The following is a 24624-nucleotide window of genomic DNA, read 5'->3' as shown; positions in this document are numbered from 1 at the left end:
AGAGTTATAAGAAACTGCAATCTGACTGACCCAATAAAAAGCTTGATAAGCTTTCCTGCCATGCTTGTTTGAGTATGGCAAGAAAGCTTATCAGCAAAGGGGTTTCAACCAGTCATACTGCATGAATTAATCATAGCTGCTCCATCTACATCTTACCTCCAAAGGTAGAACTCCATTACTAACTATGGCCATGGTAGAACCAACTAGTGTGGAACACTGTTTTACCTCCATGACAGAACAAACTGGTGTGAAGCAATTTCAAATAATACACTTTTATGGTATTCCTTGGTCAGGCTTATTTTTATAAAAAACAGAAATGGTTTATCCTTCACGTGTTATTTTTGGCATTATTATTCTTTTCAACACATTTACAACAAATAAACTTCAAAACATTAAATTATTTTTTTATTTACATTACAAAAAGGCAATAATAAGCATATGTTTTTTGCTAATCCCTATGCCTAGGCATATAACCACTAGAACAACCCATGAATGCTTGCAGCTGGGATGATAGTGTGCTTGTCATTGACCAAGGTCTCAGGCACCTAACTGGTAACAGCATAACGGTATCCAACTCTATCTCAGTTTTGTTCAAAAAACCTCACAGGATAGAATCCAATGATCTTGCATCTATCTTGCCTCACCTTTCAAGGTTATTTTCACCTCTATAGGTTTCAAGCTCCCTAAAATGTAAAGATACTACACATTTATAAAATCCATGCTTTCTCTGGGGCACTAATCTGGGTCCAATGACAGAGCAACCAACTGTGTTAGCCATCATGTGAATGACAACAGCAGCAATATCCATATGTGGATGAGTTTTGACAGTTTTGCCATACTCTTTTTTTTTAATTTTTTAAGTCACAATCTTAGTTGAAACTGAGAAGATTTGAAATAATTATTTAAGATTATTTTTCAATTATTACACTGAAGACTATACTCTCACATTTTCATGCACTCCTAATGTCAAACAGGAATTGGATTTGATAAGAAATACTGAATAAAATTCTAATATACAGAAGAAGAAACTTCTCACAGAAGTAAACCATGACTTGCACATTTTGGAAGAAGGGGGGGATTTTTGAAAAGGGATCAGTCAAGTGTCAATCTAAAGAACAAATGTCTCAAGATTTTTTTTAAATTCAAAGCAGCTGTCTTAAATTAATTTCAATGCTACAGAACTCAGAAAAGTTCAATTTCTGTAAGAGAGCAAGTTGTTGTCAAAACTGTTGAATATGGGTGTTTCACTGAAAATAAAATATGGCCTTAAAATTTCAAAGCTAGAAACAACATTGTACTTTGAACGTCCTATAGAAAACGAAAAGATGTGCATGACGGAATGGAATAAAGAAAGTTAACTCAAACTTCTTGAAGTTTAAATAAAATGCCAAAGACATTTTCAGTATTGAAGAAGGAAATCACAGTCACAAATATTTTACCATGAATACCATGATACTTAACCTTTATGGATGAGTTCTACTAGAAATTTTATGATATATGACAACACAAAATGTGGGTGTAAAAACCAATCTTCAAATAAAACAACTGTAATCCAAGCCTTAAAATTTCTCCTGTAGTAAAATAGCAATTCAGTCTTCCCAATATTTTTAAAGCTAAGGGATTTTGTGAAAGTAAATAAAAAATGGTTTTAAAATTAAAAGCAGAATAGCTTCCTCCAAGAAGCACAATCCTATTTTTAAATGCTTTAAAACCAGGCATCACTGCAGCTTCTTTATTGATGTAAGTTCATTCTAGTATTCTCTTCCAGAGGAGTTCAGTTTTATCCACACTACATATCTGTTCTGACAAATGACCTTCACTTTTTATCTTTGTTTTTTAATTTCCCATAACTTTAAAATTGGAACAGCAGCTCTTCCTCTTATACATATAAATTACATCAACTTTAAGTTGCCAGAAACAATCCTTATTAGCATTTAAAGTTTGCTCATATTTTAATATTACTGCATTTTTATCAACCTCCTTAATTCTGGCCTTATCTTTTGTTATCACTGAACTGGTTAAATGTTTCTTCACAGGCTATTTCTACAACATTTTCCCTATCATTAGCACATGCTTTGATAATCTTTATCATAAAATCCAAATTTAGAGTATTTTTCGTCTTCTTTACTATAATGGAATTTTCATCATTATTATTTCACTTACTAGGCATTATGATGAGACATAAAGGTTGTAGGAAGACATACATACTGTATGACTACCAAGAAAAAAATAGTGTGTCAAAAATGTGAAAAAACATTAGAAATGGGGAGTCTTAGCAGCAACTAATGAGTTTAGTTTAACGACTTCTCATCACTGCACAAGGTGACTTTTGCCAGTACTGTTGTTTACTTTAATTATTTGTTTGTAGTTTTAACAAAAGGGAATTCTAAGGATATAAAATAAGTACAGCACACCTTTTTCCAAATATTTTACATCTCCAAATTATTATATAGACATAATTACTTATCAAAACCAACAAATAATGAAAACAACATAAAAACAGCAAAAGGTCACATAGCACATTATGTAAGAGCTGAAATGTTTTAGTGGTAATAATTGTGCATTAAAGAAAAAAGAAGAATTTATGTATGAAAATTTGGAAGTTGAAAATAGATGTTGATGCATAAAGAACCTTGCAGTTATGGCCAATGTGAAAATTACTTTATCTTTTTGTTGACAAAATTGCATCAATACAGGTAAAATGGTGCAATATGCTCCTGTTCTTGAAGAATTTCATCGGTAACATTTACAATTTTGATATTTTTTTAAGAAAGCAGTACACAAGAGAGGAAAGATTATGAGACATGCCCAAGATGGTGTTCTGGTAAAGACTGATTTTTACTTCATTTTGATTTATGCCTTTGAGTTTCAGTTTGCAAATTATCTGCATCACTAACATTATATAACAAATCATATGACAGTGATTGATTTTGGACTGGTGCAGTTTAGAGAGGTTTATTATTTTTAGAGCAGAAAAAAGATATAACTAAATTATAAAGTTAGAATTTTGATTACATATTTTTTAAATTTTATATGTATATGTTGACAGTCATGTCAACTTAAATTAGATGATTTTTAATCTTAGTTTGAGGACATTGTAAAATCATGTTGCTGCAAGTCAGTTGTTAGACATCAAGGACTATATGTAATTATTCCTTTCCATAGAAAAGGAGTTGCTGGGCTAATAAGAACTGAGAATGTAACTTTTCGAATTGATTGTAAGCATCTTAGTCTGATTTCTAATTGTCACCATTTGGTGATCATAGTAATCAATTTAGGAAATCGTCTTTTCAAGAGAATATGTGTGTGTGTGTGATTATGGCAAAGCCTCAAGGGCTATCTGCCTAAGAGGAGGGATGCCTTCGTGGAGGACTTTCTAAGGAAAACTGGCTCGTATACACGTTACACACGGGGAAAACCACGAAAACGCCCATGCAGCCAGCCCGTTCGCGGGATTCGAACCTCGGACCTAACTACCAGTGTTCAGCGATTTTACCGCTCGGCCGCTGGTGGGCTCTTTTCAAGAGAATAATAATATTATAAATACCAATATCAATATTTATTTACATTCTTAGAAATAGTAGGCTAATAAGAACTGAGAATGTAACTTTTCGAATTGATTGTAAGCATCTTAGTCTGATTTCTAATTGTCACCATTTGGTGATCATAGTAATCAATTTAGGAAATCGTCTTTTCAAGAGAATAATAATATTATAAATACCAATATCAATATTTATTTACATTCTTAGAAATAGTAGCCACTTTAAAAAATAATGCCATGAAATGGTTAAAGGTATTTTTCACTACACCTAGTCAGCATGCAACAGAGTCCCATACAAATGATAACTATAAATAAACACTGTTTTCATAACATTAATCAAAAGTGTAAAACATACTTCAAAAAATGCTTAAAAGAATTGCACTATTGCACTCTGAACCTACTTATACAGTTGGCACACAGTCCTGAGCTGATCCAAAAGTGGTCCATTAATTGCTACATGACTTCCAACTACAGAAACAGCAGCAAGTCCAACACATGCACGAGTAAATATTCGACCACGATCTGTAGTAAACCAGGACATTAACCTTGGCATTCCTAAAGAAAAAAAAATTACAAGTTTTTATCTTTAGAAAGTTAAAATAAACATACATAAAGTATTAAAAGTCAAAGAATAAAGAAACTTATTTTAAGAACAGACATATTACATAATAAGAAATAAAAATTATTATGAGTAAGTTATCCAACTTACTTTTCAAGATCTTCCACAATTTCTCAGGATCTGTTCTCTTCAAGCCACTTGGAGACTTTCAGAGCTCCCTCAGACAAATTTCAATAATTTACTTGACTAGACTTGCTACAAAGAAGAGGGTTCCAAGACAAAATTGCGGAAGACCAAAGAAAAGTAAGTTGAAAGTAATGAGGAATTAACTCATTCTCTTATCACAAATGTATTCCCTCATTGAATACAAATTTTCATTCTTAATATGAATGGCCTATCCATAATTACTTTCATTGTTACTTTAATCATTTTTGCTGTTGCCCTCAATAATAAATGCTATTCTGCAATTCTAAAGGTCACAATTTATTTACATTTAATTTTTTCTTATTGAATGCTGGTCTCATATAATGCTTGTGATGTTAAGTTGTATGCTTTAACAGACAAATTTAAAAAAAAAAAAAAAAAACTTTAAAAAAACTATTTTTATAATGTGTATGCAAAATCAGATTAAGTATAGAAATTTAATTTTAAAAATATTAACTATGAAATCTTCATACTAATATTCTGGTCCTAGACAAAAAAAATTTACTTCAATATCAATTTCAATTATGCAATGTATCGATGATGATAGAAATCATTTCAAAAAATGTTATGAATAAATTAGCAGAATCTGTTAAATTTTAAATAATAAATAGATATTTAAAACTGATTTCCTTCCGAGATTTATTTTATGGCATAAAATATATTTTAATTAAAATAATTTCTGTGGAGTAATGTAATACAAGTTTTAAGATCAAAATGATCTATAGAAGTAAGCTGATTTTTAAATTATAATGTACATATATTAAACTTGATTTTAATACCTCAAGTAATAGCCTGATTAACACTTCAAGCATTAAATTGAATTTAAAAAAAAAATATTGCTGATAGGTAATACACTGCTAATGTGTGTGTGAATTCAAGAAAAATTAGAAAAACTTTAAAATATTCTTAAAGTTCATTCTAAATTCAACATTGAATCAAAATGTATTTCTTATCAGCCATTTGCTAAATCAAAGAAATGCAGGAAACAACAGAATCAAATGTATGATTTTATTCAATTCAATCAAATTTATAACAACAATGAGCATCACAAATGCAAAATTACATACATTTTTTTTATCATTCGGAACTATCGGAAATGTGAATTATAATGTTCATATTTAACATACTACAAAACACATGCGAAATTCACTCCTTGAAAACTGCTGGTTGAATGAAAATTATGTAAAGGAACACACAGGATATCACACTCTATATTAAATTCATTTGAAATTAGTAAACTTACTAGTTCAATAAATTTCTGATTTCAAATAATGGACAGAATACCAAATCTAGAAACACCGAGAAACATGATATTCCATATTACATTCACAACAAAGTGAAACACTGATATAATCTCTACTCTTCGAGAAAATATGAAATATGAAGCAAACATGTTTGCTCAAAACAGTGATGAATTTAATATCAAAGTTTGACTTGATCAAGACAAGCATTTATTTCATCGATTAAGTTTTAGTCAAAGCTAAAAAATATATTAATTAATAACATTAAACATATATATATTAAAAAGTATTTGTACTACTATTCAGCTGACAGAAATTTCTAGAACACAACTTTAATAGCTATAAATTTACAGCAAAATGAAGAAAGAATTACAAGGTAATCACGATTTTCAAAACAACTTTTTATTACAAAGGAACTATATAATTAGATTAGATTTAACTATTTTGCAAACATACAAGTTTTTAATGCATATTAATTTCAGTTAAAATATTTAGAATAACCGAGACTTTTTTTGGGGGGGGGGGACGCCAATGCAAGCATGCATATCTCCTAGTTATTAAGATTAATGGTTAAATGCAAAGGAAAATCTAAACTTTTACCACATACAGACTCTACACATTTTAATAAATAATGGTCATTATTCCATTTTTCATGTCCTTTCGGAAACTAATTACAGTAGAACTGCAAATATCCAGACTAACTAGGGCCATAGTACATTCAGATATTATAAAACTTCAGAGAAGTGAGTTGTCTTTCTGCTGAACATCCATTACACATTTAGTGTAACAAACATGATAGAGTTTATTACCTTGTTATTATGATATTTTACTAGGAAAAGCTTAAAAAAATATTCCACTTCACCCATCAGAGGGAAGGAATGACATTTTACTCTAAGGGGGGGGGGAACAATTTCATGTGCATCAAAAGACTGATTAAATATAGCCAACTCACTGTTCACAAACCAGACCTAATTCTTTGATCCTTTTAAATGCACTTGGCCTTATAAAAAACAGTACTTCTGTTTTTGCAATATAGTTATAATTTAAACAGAAATCACATTGCAACATATATTTTAACAATCAGCGATTTAAATTTTAAAATTACATTATGCTGAATGATTCTAATCAATATCTAGCAACCTCTGCGTGCTATCCATCAAAATAAGATAAAAGCAAATAACTCCATTCTTGACAAAGGTCCACCAACCAATCATGCAGTAAAGTCGCTGAAAACTGGTAGTTGAGTTTAAGCCTTGAATTCAGCGAACAGGCGCTTGGGCACTTTCATGGTTTTCCACATGTGTAATGTGTATACAAGCCAGTTCCCTTAAAAAGTCCTCCATGAAGGCATCCTTCCCCTTATGAAGATAAGCCTTGACTGCTTTATCATAATTACGCAAACCAAGCCAAGCCAACCATTCTTGCTACATTCACAAAGCCAATATTGCTTTAGGCAGGCAGGCAATGGCTGTCAGAACTGTAGAAAAGACAAATACACAAGCAAATTGTTGCACTGACTGATGCACCTTAAATTTTACTGAAGGCACAAGTACACATAATAAGTATGTATACTTGCAACCTGCTCAGTTAAAATCAAAATGAATCTGATAAATCCACTTTTCAACTAATGAATGAATTCATTGATTTAAAGCTAGGTTTATTTTTCATGGGTTGAACCTCACAAAAGTTAAATGAACTATTCTTTTCTAAGTAAAAAGACCTGTTAAGTTAGCAACTTAATCTTGAGTAATTTTTTTCACAAAATATTCTATACCATCACAATTGTTTCATCCATTTTAAAACAGCACATGAGTTAATCATTAGCTCTATTTTTAAGATTACAACATATTGAATAAAAAGATTCAAACAAAAAACTTTCTATAAATATTTCTATCTCTTTAATTAACCATTCAATTTTACTGTAATCAGATGATAATCATGATCATTAAAAAAAGTTTTGAAAACCAGAAAGAAAAGGTGCTTCGTATTCTGTCTGAAAAAGAACTGTACAAAAGGTTAAAATTTGTATTATCATAGAATCATATTTTCCTGAATACAGAATAACAGTAAAAGGAATTTTTTATTTATATTAATAAATGATCATATTAATTAAAAAATAAGACATCTTTTTTTAATTTGCTTGAAATGTTTCTTCCTATTCAATAACTATTTTATTGCTATTAAAACATGCAATTATCAAGCTACAATTCTTTAAAGTCTAGCATCTGTTTCCTGCTGAAGCAAAGCTTGATTACCCCAACCCAACACACCCAGTTTGACTCTAATAGTAACTGACTACGATGACAGTAGTCACGAAACTGCAATGAGAATCAACTGTAACTGAGTATAGTCATAGCAGTCATTAACCATGCATATTACTTTCTTCCAATGTTTTTCAGATGATGAAATCACAGATAATGAGAACTATGCAGTCATACAAAATTATGGGTTTTGAGCAGCATCTACCCACAAAAATTTTAAAATGTTAATTAAACTGATAAAAATACAAGCACACAGCGAAGGTTTAATTTAATTAATAGTACATTAATTCAATAAAAATATTAATCAATAACTTAGGCTATTAACAAAGTAAATAAAATGTATTATAGAATTTTGTTTTGTTTTTAGGTTATTCTTATATGGCTTTAGTCTTTTTTTTTTTTTTTTTTTTTTTAATTTTAACCCCATTTCAATGACTGGATTCAATTTGAGAGTGCAAGTTAACTGTCTTAACAAACTGAATGAAACTTGTGCATTGCATTTTCATCAAGTTATGGTTACCAATGAATACTGGTAGTTCAGCATTGGTTCAAAATGCGAGGAAAAGCTGGTTCCAATGGCTGATGTGTTTTTGTAGTTTTCCCAATATATGACATAAATATGAAGCATTTTTGCTCTGAAAGTCCCCCACAAAAGTATCCCTCTCCTTAAGCAGACTAAGCCCTCAAATATATATAACTGATAAGACATACTTTCTCGTACATGGGAGGCCATCTTATATTAAAGCTCCTTTTCATGTAAATCACCTAAAAAAATGCAAATGTTTTCTTATAATTAAGGCCATCTCTGTTCAGGCAAGTTTGGAAATTAAAGCTTATTATTCAACTGAAGGGAATTTTTCAATCTATGAAGATAGAGCAAAATGTTAGATTTTCAATTAGAGAAACTGCCATCAAAGCATCGAGATTCTTTCTTAACACTCTGCTCCTGGATGTCAAAGAAATCATTAGAATTAACAAGAACTGGTAGCAAAACAAAATAAAACAAAGAAATCCAAAATATAATAATAAATTCATAAACTTAATTTTACTTGGCCTAGCAAGAACAAGCTATCCAGATAATTAGAGTTCAAGATATCTCAAGCCCAGATAATTGCAGTTCTACACAAAGAATGGTATCTATCTATTATTTTTTAAAAGCATAACATACATAATTAAGAATTTTCTGAGAAAGTTCATTACTGAAAAATAAGCTGTGCTGAAAAAAAAAAATCAACCTAACGTTCAATATTTGTTTTCTTATAGAAATATATGACACAATTTACTGTTTATGTTCAATATATAAAAAAGAAAGAGATTGCATGTAATTTTGTTATTTGAATAAAACTCTTGCTTGTTTTTTGAACTCATACAGAAAGTTTCCATTAAAGATATTTTTATTTATCATTTAATATGCTTAAAAACACATACATTTTTGCATTTTTTAAAATAAAATATGATTTAGAAATAATCTTGCTTTACATGTTTCTCACACTACTGTTGAATTTTGAAAATTAATTTCAAAATTAAGATACTTTCTTATTATCCACACTCCCATCATTTGTAACTTTCTGAAATGGCAAAAAAAGCTTCTTTGGTTTCTTCTTTTTTGACTCACAGATAGTTTGTTCATATTTCTAAAGAATGCTTTCTTTCACACCAGCTGGTAAACTTTGGTTCCATTACGACTGGATATGAGGCAAAATAAAATGCATTTGAGAAAAAAAGTACTAATCAACATAATGTCACTGTATGTCACATGCTTCAAAATATATGCAGTATTTTTAAGAATGTAAATACATGCTTGCTCAAAACATAAGTAATACATACTATGTAAGCTGGTTATTGTCATGAGCCTACTTGAAGACTCCAAATACAAGTTAATTATACTGTATGTTAAAACCGGGTGTATGGATAAATAGAGAGTACCAAATTAGTTACTGTAACAGTGTTTAACATGTTACTGTATAATAACCATAATCACAAAAGTACTCAATATAATGCATAAAAGAATGAAATTATTTCAAGGAAAAATACTTGACTGCTATTCTTAATAATCACCTTTTAATTCCTGTAACATATTAAAGATACTTTAGAATTTAGATTTATAGCTACCACATAAGTTGATGCATTTTCCATGCAATGTTTTGTCATGTGATTATAAAATCACTTAAATATATGCTAGTACCTGCACTTAATTCCCGTGGCAAAATAAATAATCTTCAGATGACATTTCATTGTAATGATGAAAGCAAAAACTGAATATTTAATTCTGAGTATTTTTTTTAAATTACAGCCACCATATATTTAAAAATTAATTTAATCTATCTTCAGAAATAGATTCTATTTTCTCTGATAATTAAAAGGCAATATAACACATGAACAAGATGTGCATATTTTTTAATATAAATATTTTATAACTGAAAATTTATATTATGCATAGTTTTAATTTACTTATTTACAGAAAATATATTAAAATGAAGATATTTTTTGATACAAGGTCAAAATAACAGCTGTGATATAACAAAACACTATAGGCACAAAATTTTGCTCATGTATATCATTTACATATTCATTCTGCTATATATGTGCATAAAATTTTAGGACAATTTGATTATTCCCATCAAATTTTGCACAGCAGTTTTAATAAAATAATTACAAAACAAGTAAGCAATAACAGTACTACACATGACAGTAGCAGCAGTACCAGCATAACAACACCAAATTCAACTCAAAACCCGTACTGACAAAAATAACTTCCTTGACAAAAAGACCCATATGATTTTCTGTTCTCTGTTATGATTGCTGACTTAAAGTGAGGTAGAAAAATCCAAGACAAATATTTCAAAAATATATATGCATTGCTCACACACTTATTTTGACTGATCCTAAATTGATATTTGAACTGTTTCACACAAATTATGATAATAAAGCACTCACATTTCATTTTTCTATTAACATAAAATACAGATTAGTTACAAAACAATTTATTAATATGATACTATACAATTCTCTAACACACATATGTTGTCACTCAGCAATACTTAAAACTAAAGAATATCTACTTAATATTTAACAGTACTGTTTTTTTTTCCATAATATATAATTAAATTAGTTTATTTTTTTAAATCATAACTTCCATATAAAATTATTAATTTCTGATGTTGATGTTTGATAAAAGACTCAAGCATATATACATGATTCAAAGTGTCATTGTATCATGATAAATCTACTGAAAAAGCAATAGTTTCCTGTAGCAACTGATACACTTTCTATATATAATTGTACATGTAAAACAAATGAAATGCTAAAAACAACTCTCATCCCAGGTAAAGCAAGTGAAAAAATTAAGGTATTTATGTATTAGCACATCCAACTTGGTGCACATTAGCAATTTTTTACAAAAGAATGATGACTTAAAAATTGGAAAAAAAAAATTATTACATACATGCATACATGTTATTATACATTTTTATTACGCACATAATTTACCCCAGAAATAAATTAACTGTTTTAACACATTCACTCACATCTATGAGAATACTCGCACTTGGCAAACTACATTTACTTGCCAGCTACGAGTATTCTCAAAGTATGTATCGTTAGCTACGAGTTTCCAAGTGTCAACAAATACACCACATCAGTTTGGACAGTAAACATGTTCAGTATACATTTAAAGCAATTGTTCCCTTCAGAGATTTTATGGTAACACACTGGATTCCTGCAGTGGAAATCCACTAAGTGCATATTTTAAAACTAAGTTTAAGAAAAAAATATATCATAATTTTCCATTAAAAACTGGTAAGTAAAATGAAAAGAATACATATGAAAATTGATTATTTACATTTACTAAAACCAAAGAAGTCTTGTACATTTGGTTGCCTGAAGAACTGTTATCTGCATGGTTGCCAGAGTTAGGAGCACTCTGAAAATTTGGCAACTGCTACTATAGTGTTTATGTTGATACGTAAATACCAAAACTAACTTTTGAGTTTGTAATTTACTGAATTTGACATTTTCCACAGTAAATTGAAACTTTTATAAGATATAAAATGTTTTCACTAAAGGAATTTTTTATCTGTAAAATACAATCATATATATTAGTTACATATATATATATACTAGGTGTACCCGCCCGGCGTTGCCCGTGCATTTAGAAAATGCAGATAAGTGAATAGCGCAGGAATAGTAGTGTAGGACATGTAGACTGTCTCTCTCTCTTCCCCCCCACAAGCTACAAAAAAGAAATGAATTGTAATTAATCGATTTAATGTATCGTCAAAACAGCAAACTAACGCTAGAATAAAGAAATCAATTGTTACAATCGAACGTTATTTGAAAACAAATAATAATATCAGTGAGTCAAAAAAACCGTGATTAATTAATTATAAATAATTTTTTTAAAATTTTTCTAATTCAAAAATCGAAAATCGGGCTTCGAGGTCTGGTGGCCAGCCCCTTTGTGCTTCCGTATAAAAAATTCCAGGTCCCTGCGTGCGATAGATTTGGCTGGAGAGCTCGGTCAGACAGACAGACAGATAATTAATTATAAATAATTTTTTTTAAATTTTTCTAATTCAAAAATCGAAAATCGGGCTTCGAGGTCTGGTGGCCAGCCCCTTTGTGCTTCCGTATAAAAAATTCCAGGTCCCTGCGTGCGATAGATTTGGCTGGAGAGCTCGGTCAGACAGACAGACAGACACATTACACTTGCTTTTATTATTATAAGATAGATAGATGCAAGTGCTTTGGGTATGTACATGAAATATTTAAGACCCACAAGTGCAGTTAAACTTTAAACTTTAAAAATGGTAGCATTACATGACAAGGCAAAGTTATGATAGCAACACATAACTAATGCCTTAAGCACTCATTTATGGTAAAATTTAATTACAATTATAATTCTATGATTTCTTGAACACAATAAACTGCCAATAATCTGAACACGTTTTGATATGAAGAATACCAAATTGTTTAAATATTTAAACTAACAGGTAAACAGGTAAATATTTAAACTAACAGGTTTAAATATTAAAACTAACAGGTAACTGGCACTTCACCCACCTTTAACTTAACATTTGCCCCAAAATAAACCAAATCAGTTTTATCTTAAAAAACAGCTTTTGGCTGATCTTTAGAATATGGTAACTGGTAGTTTGGCGATATATTGGAGGCGATAAAGGTTACTACCTGGGACTTTGGTAATAATGTGAGCAGTACTCAGTTCCGATTACACATTATTTTGTGTGAGGGAAATGAGAGATCATGGGATATGTCATGTGATATTAATGGACGAATTATGGTTCTTTAATCGGAAAAGGGGGGAAATCGGGAAAAAATCTGGAAATTTTGTATTTGGCTTTATTCTGTGTTGTGTGAAACAGTGTTCGTTAATTTTTGGATCCCATGGCCCTAACTAAAGTGAATTCGAAATGGGTATTTAGTGAGATTGAAAGGGGTAGTAATAAGTGTTTCTTTAAGGTTGTAGAGATAGAAGTAAAGATGTTTTATTAAGTTATTTATTTTACCTGGTACCTTGCTGTGAACTATAAGTATGATTTTAAAGATCCTGAAACAGAAATAAGAAAAGTTTATTGGACATGTAATCAAGATTCTGAAGAAGATTAGGTAAGTTAGTATTTTTAATTATTTGAGGATATTATTTTTATGCATTGTTCTAAATGTAAGGTGGAAGTAAAGTAATTTGATATTATTGGGAATATTGTTATTAGCAATGATTTAGTTTAAAGTAATTAGGATTGTAAGCTAATTTTTATTAATTTAATGTATGTGCTTATTTATATTTTAAGTAGTGTTTTTGAATTTAATTATATTTTAACTAAATGATAGTTATTTTGTGAATTTTATGTTTGTAGGAATTTGGTATACGTTTTAGTTGAAGTAAACGTGCATGGAAATAATTTAAATATTTGACACTAAGTATTTGTAATGTTTGCGGTATGAATTTGCTGGTGACGTTTATAATATAATAGATAATTTAGAGGTAAAAGTTTTTGGATATTTTATTTATTTTATACGTGGAAATGTTCATATTTGTAAAGGGTATATACTTTTTCGTGATCAGGTAATTTCATATATGTTCTTTTTACCGGGTTTAAAGATTCAGCAAATTGTCATGTATTTTCATGAAATTTTTCTAATTTATGAGAAAAAAGCAGTGTACATGGATATAGTGAAGAGTGTGCGCAATGCCATTTTTGTGTAATTCTGGGATGTTTTTTTAAGTAAAAATAAGTCGACGTGTAAATGGTTTATGTGTATGTGTTATTTTGAAAAACGCGTAAGGAGTATGGTATTGTGCACTTTTTCCCAATTTTGCAGTGAATATTTGTCATGATTAAGCAGTTTTGTTAGATAAAATTTCTAGCATAAGTGTAATTCAGCTAGTAGATTGTTGGAAGAAGTGTTCAGTAGATAAAAAGAAAAGAAACATGTCTTTACTTCGTGAAGACAAAATGGCGGCGGGAAAAAAAAATAGAGGTTTGCTGTAGGAGAGTTGGTCGCCAAATTTTCGCCAAAAAATCGCCAAGTTACCATAATGTAAAGATCAACCCAGCTTTTAAACAACTGCTTCAGAAAATAAGGTTAATTTTAAATACAGTTCAAAAACATAAGTTAAATATATGTACACTTGAACTAAAATTTGTCAGTCTAAAATAAATGTTAACACCAATTGATTCTGCTAAATATTTGCTGATTGAATTAGTACAATAAACCTTCTCTAAAACCACAACCAATTTCAAAATGAATTTGGTTATCTATGGAGTTGGTTGTTTAAGAAATGATTGATTTTCATAATGATTTTACTGATTCTAGGCTAAGAATCAATTAAAAAAAAAAAAACCATTAAAGTAGGCATATGCATAAAAGGTGCATTGATATATTAATATGCTAAAAAATAAATTACAAAGATAAGCAGCAAATAAAATAGCAACAAAAAATTTAGAAAAATTCATTTATACTCAGTTTTCTGATCTTAAAATGCAAAGAACCAAAAATTATACAAAACATCATACACAAATTTTGATTAGTAAAATATTCATTACAATAACATTATTAAAATATAATTATCCAATAAAGCCTGCTTACTATTTTAAAGAAGTCTGTTGATACCTTTGCTACAAATCGCCATCTGCACCTTTGATAATTTTTTGTTGTTTCTAAATTCAGCACTCTTTTATTTTTCATTTTGAAGACTTCTTTTATCTATGATTGTTTAAATACCTTCATCTAAGATTACTAATTTAAAATTTATGAAACTGAAAATTAAAAAGCATATACTTCTCTATGTTGATATATCAGCTTCCAAATTAACTAGAACCATAGTCTTAAAAACAGAAATGAACTATCTTCATACCAACTGAAAACATTTATATATAAGATGTACCATTAAAAGAGGTGAAATAACCACTAGGCAAAATATACACATACTTCAAAGCATCAAAAAAAGGGGGCACTGTAAAAATGTGTTTAGGGACTCCTTTAAAAGGGAACTACAAAACTTTCCCATTGCTGGTTTCACTACAGAATGTGTGGGACAGTTAAGAGCAAGAAGACCAAGACAGAAGGAATTGGGGAGAGACAGACATATTGTAAATACATGCAAGGGCACCATACACTTTTAAATGCTTTAGGGCCTTTAAAGGTTTTAATCTGGCACTTTACATTAGCTAAGGTTGCCATATTTATTTTATTCTGATAAAAATCAATAAATTTTAAGCAATCTTATAAAATGAATAAATAGAATAATAAAAAAGATGCAAGGCTAATCCTACATAATCCTATCCAATCGTTTTTAAAGTTGATTTCACTTTCTTAGTTATATCATTTCTTCTTTCACATAATTATAAAATTGGGTACAGCTTATTCTATAATTATAATGACAAATTAAAATTGCTTCAACTGTCTCTGCTTTTTTCTTCTTCCAGCCACTAAGTTGACATTAAGGAGAATACTCTCTACATTTGCATTATGGAATGGTAAATAGCTTTATTAGATATGGCTTTATGATTAATATATAAATGGGAAAAAACTTCAGCCATTTCTCTTCCAAATGACAATTTCAAAGTTGCATCATCGCTTGTGGCTGTCTCATGTAGAATTTAGAGAGAAATATGGAAAAATAGTAATAATGGACTTAATAGCGAAATATGATGACAGTCCTACAGATACAGGATGCATAGCAAACCTACTTACAGAAAATGAAAAAGTTAATCTAAAGAATTTCCAACATGTAATGAATTATTCACAAAATAAATTAATCCTGCATGATAAATTATACCTGAAATAATGAATAACTACTCTTTTCCACAAATATATACTTGCTGCTATAATAAGGACAAAAAATGTTAACTCTGATTTATTCACATAAAATATTTAAAGTGATATTAAAATTAAATTTTCTGATGGTTACCCTAATCCACGTATTTGACTGTCTTGGTCAGATACGAGTGGGACTATTATAATTATCAATACCAATTTTTGTTTGTTTTCTCAGAAATACTGGTTGTTTTCAAAGGTTTTCACCAAGAGAAGATTCACTGTATGCATTTATTAATGCTTTATAAGACTTAACTAAATCTGATCCATAAAACTGTTAGCTACACAAAAGATACTACTATCTATACTTAATTCAAAATTCCCTTGTTTAAAAAAAAAAAAAAAAAAAAAATCTGAAATGTTTCAGATTTTAAATTACGTCCAAAGGGGCGTTTTTTAACATTTTGTGTGTTACCTTTCTTTATTAAATATCATGTTCCTCGCACTTAAACCATAAGATCCAGTGCAACAGCAATATCGCAAAATAGTTTTAAAACGAGCATATCTTTAGAATTTCCGATACAGAGACTCACACACTGGAGATAAAAATGTTTTTTCTGCACAACGTTGCCATTGCTCGCTTTGAAATCCTTGAGTTTGTTAATAAAAAATTCGTCAAAGTTTTAAAAAATAGGAAATCGATCATAAAACAAATTTCAAATTTCAAATTTGGTCTTCCACATGCTCATATTCGTTGGAGGATTACGTTATTCAAAATTCGATGACTCTAGGTACCGTTGTTTTATCACAATACGAGAAATATACATACATTTATGCAGATTTTTCATTATTTAATTTCTTCAAATATAATGCAGGACTCTAACATTTTGTGGCAACAGTTTGAAAAGTGAACCGACATTTATGAGTCCGACGCAAAATGCCAAAACGAAACTAATAGTCCTTCGGGATTCAAATCCCTTTGGACTAAAAAAAAAATTGGAGCAAATTTTAAAACTAGATTTACTTAAGTATCTATTTTATCACAAAATATAATAAATTTAGAAAAAAAAAAAGAAAATGAAGCTTTTCATTAGTGCTTAGACATCAACTGCTCTAGGTAAGTTACACGGCTTTAAAAGGTTATTCAATAATATCAACTTTTATTTTCTATATTAATAAAATTTTACCCATACAGTAAAAAAGGTACTAAGATAACAGATATCCTATTAGATTATTTAAAGATACAGCAGCCTAAAACTTTTTTACACAGCACATACAAAATTCAATGTTGCATAGTTACATTAAAAACATTTATATTTTTCTCAATATTAAAAAGAAGCTGTAGGAAATTACAGACTACTTAAAAGGAATTATTAATAAGATGATTATATTATATACAGATATGAATATCACAAATACCCTATACAGCAATAAGGACAAAATAATGTTCATGCTAACCATTAGTTTTGCAAAGTACACAAAGTACATTATTAAACTCATTACACAATTTAAGCTCCAAACACAGACAACAGAACAGCCACCTAAAGTGCCGATTTTCAGAGGATACTAGCTAAGGTTATTCTCACAAGGGGCGATTAAACAAAAGCATATTTCATTTTGAATTATTTATGTTTAATTTATATGGAGATACCAACTGTACTTGAGATGTCAAAAATGATGCCCCACTTATTATATATACATTCCCACTTAGCTTCATAATACACACATACAGTCAAAAGTCGTTAATCCGGACTCGTCAGGACTTCGGCGATTCCGGATTATCGATTTTTCCGGATTATAGATCATCAGTTTAAATCTCGTAAGATGGCATGCAGAAATTCTAAAATTAAAAGTATGAAACCGTAATTTATGAAATAAAGAACAATTATGATCTTTAAAGGGTATCAAAATTTGCAAAAAAAGAAAAACCTTAATATTTATTTGTTTACTTTATTAAACATTTCTTTCAATGTAAGTTGTTTTAAGTTTTGCTTCGTTTCATGTGATAATACTTTCTCTTTAATTCTATTAAACAGACATAATTTCTTGTTCAGTTACAAAGTTCCGCTGTTCAAGTCCTATAATTGCTGTGTCGAGAATACTGACTAATTTGTCAATCGAAATTTTTTCGTTTTCAATAACCTCTGTTACTTTCTTCGCTATCGGAAGCAAATAATAATGACGAGGAACTTGTTTTAAATCATATCAAAGACGGAGCACATTTGAAATACTACATTTGATAAGGAATTATAAGCCAAATAAAATAAAAACATCTGCCCTGAAGATAAGGATAGTGCTGACAGATCAACTTCCAATTCATTACGCGCATGCGGCAGCGTTCCCCCCGCCGAGCAGCGTGAAATTGATAAACAGATTTCGAATTTCAAAACATACTTTCGCTTTAGATCCTTTACATATTAACAAATATATATCGGAAATTCTATTTGATATAATCGAAAGTTTAAACTTACTTTTATAAAATTGCTCTTACAGTCTGCAAAAAATAATAAGCCGGATCCAATTCAAAAATTAAGGAACAACGCAATCATCAACATTAACTGAAATAGATAATTATTTAGCTTATACGTCCATTATACATAAAACGCGCACGAGAAAACGTATTCTGCACTTGCGCACACTCATATGCGCAGTCGTAAAAGGACTTATGCGCACGCATAAACGCCTATGTGCATGTGTCAACGCGGCGCATGCGCAGAAAGTTTTTAGTTTTGAGGTCCGGATTATAGATCATTCCGAATTATGGGTGTCCGAATTAACTACTTTTGACTGTACATGAAAATACTTTAAATAATTAGTATACGATTGGAAATTTAATTCAATATAAAAATAACAGGCATTTTTACTGAACTATATATTCTTAAGAAGCATTAAGCTACATAGCATAGTACAGTTATACAGATATTGGTAATTTCCATAATTCCTAGATATTTAATTCTATATTTATACACTTTTTAAAAACACATGTTTACTTTCAGGGTTAGGTCATATTTTTCATTCAGCTTTAAATCTCAGAATTAATTTAAATCATAAAAGCAAATACTATTGAATACTCATAAGTGACAACTAAATAAAGGTATATTTTGCTTTGAATTATTCTTTAACTTACAGTCAACTATATCGATCCCCTAGGGTGCCAAAAGCGCAGTCGATATACATATAATTCCTATGTGATTATCTTTATGCTATAGCTAGAAAGAACTTAAGGGATACACATTTTTAAAACAAAATAGCAGTTGTAAAATGTGATTCTGCACAAGCTTTGAAATATCGCTTTGTACTTCAATGAATAGCAATGACAGTCAGGTAAGTTATCTTACTTTAAAGGAAATATATTGAGCATGATAGAAATAACAAGCAAATTATACATATATATACTTTTTATAATGTTTATGCCAATCTTAAACAGCCTTTAGAATAGTGGTTAATGCAGAAGAAATTTTTATAGCTATGCAAAAAACATAATATTCAATTTCTGCAGGAAAACGCTATTATGAAATACTAAAAATTGGAATTTAATTCAAATACTAGTTAAACATCTACTTTTCTATGTTGAAAGCACATTTAACAATATCCAAGAAATTTAATTTAAAATGTATGCTTGATCTATATGATTTAAATTAAAAATGTTTCCTGAATGTTATTCGTAACATAACTTCTATTACCATGATTCAGGATAAAAGCAACTAAGATATGATTCTAAAGTACACAGGCTCAAAAATGTGCAAAGCTTCCTCAGTTTTCTGAATCTAAACTTAGTTATCATTATCAATAAGTTATGTAATGTATTTGACATAATTTATATTATATATATAATATTCAAATATTATTATTTACAATCTTTAAACTACTTTCATGAAATTTTTGGGAGCAAACTAGTTTTTAAGTCATAATTTAGCTTTAATATAACGAAGTATTTTTTCATTATATTAAAGCTAAATTGTAAGTAATTCAAAAATATCAATGTAGTATATCCAATCAATATAATTATAATATGTATACTAATATTATAAAAATATCACAGAAAATTAAAATGTGCCAATTTTGTATTTCTAATTATAATTCATAAAAAGATTAAAATACATATATATAAAGCACCATTTGGTTAATCTTCGGATTATGGTAACTTGGCGATTTTTTGGCGAAAATGTGGTGACCAAACCTGCTACAGCAACCTGCTAGTTTTTTAAATTGGACGCTATTTTTTTTTTCACAAAGTAAAGGCATGTTTTTTTTTTTTTCCCCCCTACTCAACATTTTTTCCCAAAAATCTGCTGGCCGAATTACACTAACGCTAGAACTTTTATGGTATAAAAGTACTTAATGATGATGAAGATTAGGTGCGAAATTGGGAGAAAGTGCAGAATCACCCACTGCTTGCCACGTTTTTAAGAATTGCACATACACAGTATCATCCATGTACTCGTTGACCTATTTTCATTTAAAAAAACATCCCAGAATTGCACAAAAATGGCATTGCGTATACTCTTGACTTTATCCATGTACACTGCTAAAGTCCTAGCTAGTAACCTTTATCGCCTTACCAAAATGTCGCCAAACTACCTGTTACCATATTCCAAAGATTAGCCCACCATTTTTAATATTCATGCACAACATAACAGCATTCATATAATTAACAGTAACACTTTTTATTTTATTTTTCTCATTTCTCCAAAGATAAACGTCTGTCTGAAGTCATTAAGATTTCTAAAATGGGAATTCAAATTCATAATTTTGTCTCATGGATCTTTTTCTTTTAAACTCTTTTATTCTATCAGTAAAAAATTTAGAACTTTTCCTCTCTTTCTTTTAAAGTTTTTAAAAAAATTGATCATTTGCTACAAAATTGTGAAATTTTTGATAAGACAAATTTAATTAGAATAAAATCATTTAATAAATAAAAAGTAAACTACAGGGGAAAATATGCTAATACTTGATGAATTCTTAAACTTTAGAAAAAATTAATAAAAATATATTAGTTGACAAAGGAAATTATAAATTTACATATTTCATCAAGATATCCTGAAGGTCAAAAACTTTTTTTTTAATATGTCATCAATTAGTGTTTATCACTTAAAGTGTGTCTGTTAATTAGTGTTTATCACTTAATCTGTTTTATCACACATAAATTTATAGTATAATATCTCTACCACATAGAAAGAATGAAAAAACAATAAATTGTAAAACTATGATAATGCATATAAATAAAGATAAGTAGCACTATTATACTTAAGATAAAGTCTTTTACTGGCATATAGTAAAATAATTTTTAATTCTGGCCCAAAATTCTTCCCTGGCCAGAAATTTTTACACCTGAAAGTCTTTCTGAAATATGTTCCTATTATGCTCAAGTTACAGTTTGTATTCTGTTCGTAGGGGTACAAAGCAATTAATTATATGCACAGATCTCTAAAAACCATATCCTTAATAATGGCAATCACACAACAGAATTTTAAATATAAAATTTTCAAAACAAGAATTAAAAAAAAAAAAATCATCTTCTTTAATTAAAGCTTCAACTAGCAATAGTAATGCAATAAACAGATGAATGCTCCTAATGTACAGAAATAAACACATGAACATTTCAAACCTCAACTACTTTACATGACTGGTATTGGAATGTCTGATATCATTCTCAGTATTAAACACTCTTTTTTCAGATTTTCAAAATGAAGATTAAATTCTGAAGTCTAAACTATCACAATACCATTTAAAGTTCCTCATAGAATAACATACAAATTCAAGCAAAAAACATTGCAAGTCAAAATTACACACATTTACAGCCTGTAGTTATGTATTCTTAAAGGATAAAATTTTGCACTTTAATTTTTGTGCATTAAATCTCTTTTCCTCATTTCCCATTTCAGTTATAATTTTTCTGATTAGTTGGAGCAGGATCCACAGGTTTGAATGTGCCATAAGGCGAATTCATACAGCTTGACATAGAATCAGAATGTCTTTGAGTATCACTCTGATCTGAACTATTACAAGCATCCATTGAATTGAAGGATAAGTTTTGTATATGAGGAGGATTTGGCCTCGAGTCTGCCTCAGGAGAAGACATTCCAGCATTAAAGTGTTTAGCACTACTCGGCATGTAATCACTGTCATCACTGTCCATATCATATTTCCTCTTCAAAGACCACTGACTAGGCCTAAGTGATATAGGACTTTGACTGCACCTTGTGAAATTTTTTCTGGTTGGGCTAGGACTAGGAGTAAAGGCACTATGTTGCACAGGGAGACAAGTGGAAGGAGAAAAGCACTGACGACCTGTGTTTGTGGGAGAGGGCGAACTGCACATCACTATATGAGATGTGTGGATTCTCAAAGGGTCAGTTACAGATTGAGAACGCTTATTATTTTCACTGAAAGAAGCTTCATCAAGTGTGAGATCTTCTAGTGAATGTGATATCTGAAGTTTCGATTTAGTCTCTCTTTCGTGAGCAGCTTCTCGAAATACAACGTCCATAGACTCCTCTTGTTTTATCTGAGAGACTCTACTCAGAACAAGAGGTGACAGAGGAGCAGTCGGAGAATGTGAAGATCGACTAGGGCTGAAACTACCACTGAAACGTCGTGTTTGAGTCATTCGTGGAACTCTCTGTGGAGTGCTACTACCACGATTGCGCAAAAGATCTTGAGAGCTTGATGATGTAGTCCCCAATTCGTTGATCATAGGTGCACTATTTGATCTCTTCAAATTAGAACAAAGGTTCGGTGGATCGATATCCATGGTTTAACAAAAAAAATTATAAATAATTATAAAAATAAATTAATAAAGAACATATAAATCTTTCTTCTAAAAGTCAAATAAATTTAATAACGAGGCTGCTTAATAACAACACTTTTTTGTGTTAATGTGTCAGAAATAGTAAACTGGTACAGCAAAAACAAAATAGCTCAATAATTTCGACCACAAAGAATTTTTCGAATTTAGGAAAAGAGACTCATACTTCTTACGATAAAATACATTATACAATTTATAACAAATTCGATGTTTGATAAAGTTTACGTTGAAACCTCCGACCGAGAAATTCGACATCAGTAAAAGTTATTATGTATACAAATGAAAATATAAAGGGAGTGAAGGTTTCTATACTCTTCCAAGTTTTCAGTGGCTATATCCAAAAGTAAATGTTAAACCACTATTTACGATACATATCACTACATTTTATCAATAAAATCCTGCAATAAATTTCATAATGAATAGTAATAAACATACTCTTTAAAGGATTTAAATTATTCGCTTGACCCTTAAAAACGAGAGATGTAGTGAAAAACAAACCGGTGCTGGTCACGGTTGTTAAAGCTACATAGCACGAAATCTTTCAAACCTTGTTTCACGTTACATAAATTCGTCGTCTGTTTCCTTACATTTGAGAAAATGATATTTTACTGGAATTATTAAAATTTATTTCATGGAACACCACACGTATTTTAAGTGGACGGTTGAATTATATACGTTCTTGAAATGGCAAATTATTAATAATTAAGTCATGTATATTTAAGAAAATAAAAAGCATTAATCTAAAATTTAAACAAAATCATTAGATCGTTTGAAAATGCAAAAAAATATATTCTTAATTTTCTAAATTCATATAATTTAATAGGAAGATACATTACACTAGCATCAGCTGTAACCGTATTTTAATACAAAAAAAGAAAAGAAACTGAGGAGGCGCTGCGATCACCGAGGCAAGCGGCTGCACCTTCGCAGCGCTTTGTAAAAATGTGAAGAAAAAATTCCTTTCCCCTTGGTGATTATCAATTTAATTACTTTGAAATAGTTTTTTTTTCTACAAAACCTATATCTTTTCAAAAATGTTCGCTCCGATGTTGACGAGAATAAAACACCGGACAATGTCAGAATTTACTACGGCTGTATTACTACGCTATCTGTTACTAAGCCTGGAATTTTAAGATAAGTACTTTTCTTTCATCTAAAATAAATCAAATTTCTATAAATAAGTGCCTTTAAATCAATAAATTTTAATTTTTCATCAGTTTCTAGGATTAAAAAATACTTTAAATTGCTCATTGCTTGTGGCTTTCTTTGTGAATCAATTCCAAAGAGACGCAACGTTATCAGTTCACGTCTGTCACCACTCTTCTTATCTTGCTTTGAGGAATCTTGTGAGAGGGAAAATTGGGGCAACGCGTTATTTCCCTCTCGAATCTACTGGATTCTCTTTTTTTTTTTTTTTTTTTTTTTTTTTTTTTTTTTTTTTTTTTTTAGACCACTTAAATATATTTTCGCCTTTAAATAATATTATACCTCACCGATTTTTTCTCATACTGTTCCTTGCTATCTGTTAAATGTCCATATGTAAGGGATGGTTTATTCCTCACTGCCTTAAATAAATTCTTAGAACTATAAGCTTATATAAATAACAGTGCGCCTCATTGTGTTATACTAGCATTAATTAACTAGTAATAAATTATGATAGTAAAATAATTAATCTTGTAATAAATTATTATAGTTAAATTAATAAATACTATGTTTAATTGGTGCTTTTAATA

General features: G+C 29.7%; 2 protein-coding genes across 3 annotated transcripts in view; both read right to left on the bottom strand.

Annotated features, from left to right (window-relative positions):
- LOC118201087 (putative serine carboxypeptidase CPVL) overlaps window positions 1-23526 on the bottom strand; it is a 542277-nt gene extending 518751 nt beyond the window's left edge. The window contains exons 1-2 of one of the 2 annotated variants that reach the window (XM_085813266.1): window positions 23327-23526; window positions 3943-4096 (exon numbers count right to left, since the gene is read on the bottom strand). In XM_085813266.1, coding sequence (XP_085669392.1) covers window positions 3943-4094 — 152 coding nt within the window. In that variant the 5' untranslated portion in view covers window positions 4095-4096; window positions 23327-23526. Of the gene's footprint in view, window positions 1-3942; window positions 4097-14913; window positions 15035-23326 lie in introns of those variants that run through there. The other variant, XM_085813267.1, reaches the window with a different exon arrangement.
- Window positions 18081-23319, bottom strand: LOC118201089 (P2R1A-PPP2R2A-interacting phosphatase regulator 1). The gene has a single exon (XM_035373114.2). The coding sequence runs from the start codon at window positions 22835-22837 to the stop codon at window positions 21965-21967; it is 873 nt and encodes a 290-aa protein (XP_035229005.1). The 5' UTR covers window positions 22838-23319; the 3' UTR covers window positions 18081-21964.
- Window positions 23527-24624: the final 1098 nt, after the last annotated feature.

Source organism: Stegodyphus dumicola, chromosome 3, assembly GCF_044657685.1.
Source record: "Stegodyphus dumicola isolate Sdum_Otavi_A_Nest chromosome 3, ASM4465768v1".
Classification (NCBI taxonomy): Eukaryota; Metazoa; Arthropoda; class Arachnida; order Araneae; family Eresidae; genus Stegodyphus; species Stegodyphus dumicola.
The sequence above is the reverse complement of the archived record's forward strand: the minus strand, read 5'-3'. Positions and strand labels throughout refer to the sequence as shown.

What these genes read in the sequence shown, in the direction of transcription:
- LOC118201089 (XM_035373114.2), bottom strand. Translation starts at nt 22,837, where the DNA reads ATGGATATCGATCCACCGAACCTTTGTTCTAATTTGAAGAGATCAAAT.